This window comes from Nematolebias whitei, chromosome 4, assembly GCF_014905685.2.
Source record: "Nematolebias whitei isolate Nwh7 chromosome 4, NemWhi1, whole genome shotgun sequence".
Lineage (NCBI taxonomy): Eukaryota > Metazoa > Chordata > Actinopteri > Cyprinodontiformes > Rivulidae > Nematolebias > Nematolebias whitei.
Window position 1 is genome coordinate 1,046,656 of NC_056501.1, and position 5,266 is coordinate 1,051,921.

The 5,266-nt window shown below is 41.9% G+C and overlaps 1 protein-coding gene across 1 annotated transcript in view; it reads right to left on the minus strand.

Annotated features, from left to right (window-relative positions):
• si:ch211-255i20.3 (transmembrane emp24 domain-containing protein 11) overlaps positions 1-5,266 on the minus strand; it is a 33,373-nt gene that overhangs the window by 3,388 nt on the left and 24,719 nt on the right. The window contains exons 2-4 of the mRNA XM_037675572.1: positions 4,335-4,426; positions 3,982-4,107; positions 3,706-3,852 (exon numbers count right to left, since the gene is read on the minus strand). Coding sequence (XP_037531500.1) covers positions 3,706-3,852; positions 3,982-4,107; positions 4,335-4,426 — 365 coding nt within the window. The remainder of the gene's footprint in view (positions 1-3,705; positions 3,853-3,981; positions 4,108-4,334; positions 4,427-5,266) is intronic.

The window sequence follows — 5,266 nt, forward strand, 5'->3', positions numbered from 1 at the left end:
GGGGGGGGTCCAGAGTTATGCTCATAATGATCAAAATAAGCGACATTGGTGCCACAAAGTCGAAGATCCAAAAGTTGTTTTCGGTCATACACCAGCAGAGCGTTGATGTCACAGATGAGAAATGAAAAAAACACCAAAAATACGAACACCATCAGCAGAGGTGGATTGCACGCCATGTACACAGGTGCCATCTTACCGGAAGTAAATGATTATGGCTTTCTGACAGATCATGTTAGACGAGAGCTTATGTCAATTGTTCATATTCTGAACATTAACTAAGAACGTGTGAGGCTGTCAGTTATCTAAAATTCATCCCAAACTGCTCGTTAAGCCCGAGCAGCGAAGCGCTGCAAAGGCTTTTTGTAATCGCTCTGTTCAGGCCCGAGCTGCAATTTTTTTGGCAAATGAATTGGTTGATGTTTTGGGGGCCTTAACATATCCCAAAACCAACCAAATTTGGCAGAAGCATCAGGAATACTGACAAATTACGTATTTTAAGGGCGTGGCAAAAAGCACCACAGAAACGGATCAAGAGCGCCACCTGGAAATAAATAAAAAAAAACACCACATTAACCTTAGTTTGTCGTAGAAGCATGAAATTTGGTAAGCTTGTCCAATTCTCCAAGATGCACAGAAATCCCTCTGGCACCAACGTTGTACGATAAACAGGAAGGCGGCCATTTTGGAATGTCGTCCCAAATTTCACACCTTTGGAAAGTTTACAGCCTCCGCATTTGAACGAACTCCTCCTAGGGATTTCAATCAATTGGTTTCAAACTTGGCCATTTTGTTCAAAATGCATGGGGGACGAAAAGTTATCTAAACGGTGCGTTTCGGAGCATGCTGAAGGGGCGGAGCCAGACCTCAAAGTTTGACATCTTGCCATGAAAAACGAAACGCTAATAACTCCTACACAGAAACTGTCTGAGACATCAAGCTTTCAGTGATCGATCCACATCCGGTCCCCTGCAAGACTGAATGGTCAAATCATGACATAATTTAAGCCACGCCCCCTGACAACAGGAAGTGTAAAGTTTTACGTTGAACAATCCCTATCTGACCCCTGTGATCTAATCAGCATGATAGTGTGTCCAGTGACCGAAGACATGTTGGTGTAACTTGCTTTCCAACACTGACAGTTTGGGGTAGAGCATGTGGGCATCGCGATGTGGCGAAGTAAGACGTAACGCCGTCGCCATACGTTTGGCTTTAAATTCCACAGATTTGAAACGAGTTGCACCAAAATCAGTATGATTGATCATTATCCGCCCCTTGAACAGGAAGCCATGATAATTGGTCAATAGCCTCCACAGCGCCCCCTAGAAATTTTTACAACCTCAGCCCCAAGCCATTTTTGGACCGATTATTCTGAAACTCAGTGAACATCTGCATCTTCTCAGAACCTATGAAAAAGTCTCTTGGAGCCCTGGTCCAAAGCCAACAGGAAGTCGGCCATTTTGGGACAAAGGGTAATTTTTGGGCATTTCTAATAGCGAATTTTAATGAACTCCTTCTAGGGATTTTGAAGGATTGCCTTCAAACTTGGTTAATATGCCCTTAACACATTGGGGAGTAAAAGTTATCAAAAGCTTGTGTTTTCGTATATGTTAAAGGGGCGTGGCCTGGCCTCCAAATTGCACTTCATGCCCATAATTTCCAAATGCTATAACTTTCACATTGAAAGACCGAAATGCACCAAAGTTGGCATGAGTCATCCCTGTTGGATGCCCGACAAACCTCTGTGGTCATATTCTGACGAAATCAAAGCTCCGCTCTAACAAGTTGGTCTGACTTACTTTAAATTACAAACAGTTTTCGAAAGAGGATGTGGGCGTGGCGGCGTGATGAATTCAGAAGTGACGCCGTTGCAATACGTTTGGCTATCAATTCCACAGATTTGAACCGAGGTGCACCAAAATCAGTATGATCAATCATTATCCACCCTTTCAACAGGAAGCCATGATAAGTGGCCAATAGCCTCTACAGCACCACCTGTATTAGTCCTACAGTTATATCTCAGTGATACATCATCCGATCTGAACCAGATTTATTGTACGTCATCAGTGAGCATGTCTACACACATTGGTATTGTTGTTTAACTTTTGACTCAAGTGCGCCCCCTAGATTATTCCAACAGTTATATCTCAGTTAAACATGATCTTATCTGCAGCTGATTTTGTTTTTGCTTCATCAGTGAGCACTTCGTAACACATTGGTATTGCTGATTCATGACATCACCTAAGCTACCCACTCAGAGAATAAACTGCCGACTATTGGGTGACTCTTCCAGCTTAACCCTGTGTAAAATATGACTGAAACTAACTATTGATTACCACACGACATGTAAAAAACCAAACAGGAAGTGCTTCTCTAACATTCGCAACAAAACAGGAAGTCACAATTACTCATGTCTGAAGGTCGGATTTCATGTATACTTGGAAGACCTTCAGCTGGACTAGTCATCATCATCATCATAACCTTTATTTAACCAGGTTTGTCCCACTGAGATCAAATGATCTCTTTTACAAGAGAGACCTGGCCAAGACTGACAGCATACAGAGAGAGGAAAAAAAACACTCAGTAAAAAACACAGTTACAACACAGTCAGAATAAACATAGACTTAAATAATAAACGACTCAATTAAAACAATTACACTTCTGCAACTTGAGTATAAAGGGATCTATCATGGTATTAAATACATTCAGAGATACTAGTGTTCCAAGTTTAAGCTGTGATTGTAAACTGTTCCATGAGGTTGGAGCAGAAAAGCTGAAGGCTTTCTTTTCCCTTTCTGTTCTGACACGAGGATTAAAATAAACTAAAATTTAAAAGTCTTGAGACCAGAGGCTGTAGGTCGTGTTGTTTAAAGTTAACAAAGATGAACGATAAGGTGCTGTCAACTTAAGAATAGCCTTGTAAAGCAAACCATACCAATGGCCAAGCCGATGTATGAGACGGCCATTTTACCTTACCATTCAAGAGACAGTGATGAGTTAGGGCGCCATAATTTGTAATAAACCGCAAAGCACCATGATACACGCTGTCCAGCATGTGAAGACACTGAGCAGAGGCATTCATGTATAATACATCACCATGGTCAATAATCAGAAGAAAAGTAGACTCCACCCATTTCTGTTTTACCCTAAAAGAAAAGCAGGATTTATTCCGAAAATCAAATCAAAGGAAAAGCTTCAGTTTATTTACAGGAAACGGAATATGTGCTTTAAAAGACAATTTGTCATCAATGAAAAATCCCAGATATTTGAATGTAGATACAAGTTCAATTTGTTGACCATCACTAGTGGTGATGAGAGACTGGTTTGACCTTGCTGATGTTGAGTTGCTGAAAAACATTAGCTTTGTGTTGTCAACATTCAAAACAAGTTGAAGCTGACAAAGTTGTTCTTGGATTTTGTTACATGCATTCTGCATGTATGTACTAGTACTGACATGGACAGAAGGCGATGTCAAAGATTCAGGGAATGCGCCTCTTGGTGAACGCATGTGGGATTTGCACGAGGGCGTTCGCGATGGTGGTTGGGTGGAGTGGCTGGAGCTCGCGGTCGCCGTATGGCTGGAGCGGTGCTTTGCTGCGAGGACCTTCAGTGCTGCTTGCAGCTTTAATTGTTTTGTTCATGTTTTGTGATGCACCGTAATCTTTCAATAATGGGTGCGCTTAATTAAGTGAGTGGTGTCTGACGTACCCTGTGGTACTCCTGCTGCCTGGTGATGAAAACCATCTGTTCCCTCAGGTGTTGGAGACTGCTCTCAAGCGGCTCCAGGTTGTCTTTGGTCCTGTTGGCGCTGGGATCGATGGAGTGTGCTCCCATCTGAACGTCTAAATGGAGCTTCTGTGTAGAATTGGTTTAAAAATAGAAAATCCAGTTCATCCTGCTCTCGTGTTTTTATGTTACAGTCTGATGGGCGATGCATGTTTCTTTGTTTAGCCTGATTTTGTGCTTTTCATCCGTAGGTCTTACCAGCCTTTCTCCAGCAAACACGGAGAACCTGGTGGAGTTGGTTTGGAAGCACAGGTAGTGCTGACCGGAGGCATGAGACGTGAAGGTGAATTTTCCTACTTTTCCATAGCGTTTAGACATTTGAACCTGTAGAGGAGAAAAAAAATCCTGGGTTCATTTTTCTCATTAGAATTGTGTCTTTATTGGAGGAAACATTTTTATATAAATATAAATTATTCCAGCTGTTAGAAATTTAAGCTGATAAATGTCAGCAGGTCTGAGAAATGGGTTCTTTGACAAACTAGTGTTTTAATCTAACATAAAGGAACGTTTGTGCGACCTCTCGTGGTAAATGCTGTTTATGTGTGTAGCACCTCGTGGTTCGGGTCCCTGACTGTCACGGTGACACCAAGATGAGGAGAATGGCTAAATCTCTTGAAATCCCACGGCTCCAACAGGAAGTGACCTGAAGGTAGGAGACAACAGATGCTCATCTAACCTGTAACTCTGACCTTTAACTGAGACATTTGTGCATTTAGACTTTCACAACAGTGCAGTAGATTAACACTCACTCCAGTAACACATGAGAGCATCAAATAAGATTTTTAGCTTTCTTTAGGAATGAATGTTTCATGAATCATATTAGTTCTGAAAACTTTGTGCAAGTTCACTCACTGTGGTGACCCCTGAAGAACGGAGCAGCCGGAAAAAAATAAAAATTAGTTTTGAAAACTGCTGTAAATAAAACTGATGTCCAGTTTAATGCAAAGTTTAAACAGCGTTCTTGTTTTGCTCATATGAATGAATACACACACCATCAGAGAAACAGTGAATCCCAATATGATTTGGTTATTCTGTATCCACCTGGGATCTGTTTTCACATTTACAGGTGCTGGTCATAAAATTAGAATATCATGAAAAAGTTGATTTGTTTCAGTAATTCCATTCAAAAAGTGAAACTTGTATATTATATTCATTCATTACACACAGACTGATATATTTCAAATGTTTATTTCTTTTAATGTTGATGATTATAACTGACAACCAATGAAAACCGCAATTTTATTTATTTATTTTTTTTAGGGATGCATTGGTGCGCTGGGCTGGTCTTCCTCAGCTGCTGCTCTGGCCCCCGGCCTGGGGCCGGCTTGCGGTCACTGTTGGGCAGGTGGGGTGCATGGACAGCCCAACAGAGGCTCTGTCGGGCTGTCTCTGTGTGCCTGTTTGTCTCAGGTTGGGTTTTGGGTGGCCCCTCTCTCTTGGACCAGTTTTGGCCCCCCCATTTGGTGGGCCGTGCTCCCCCCCC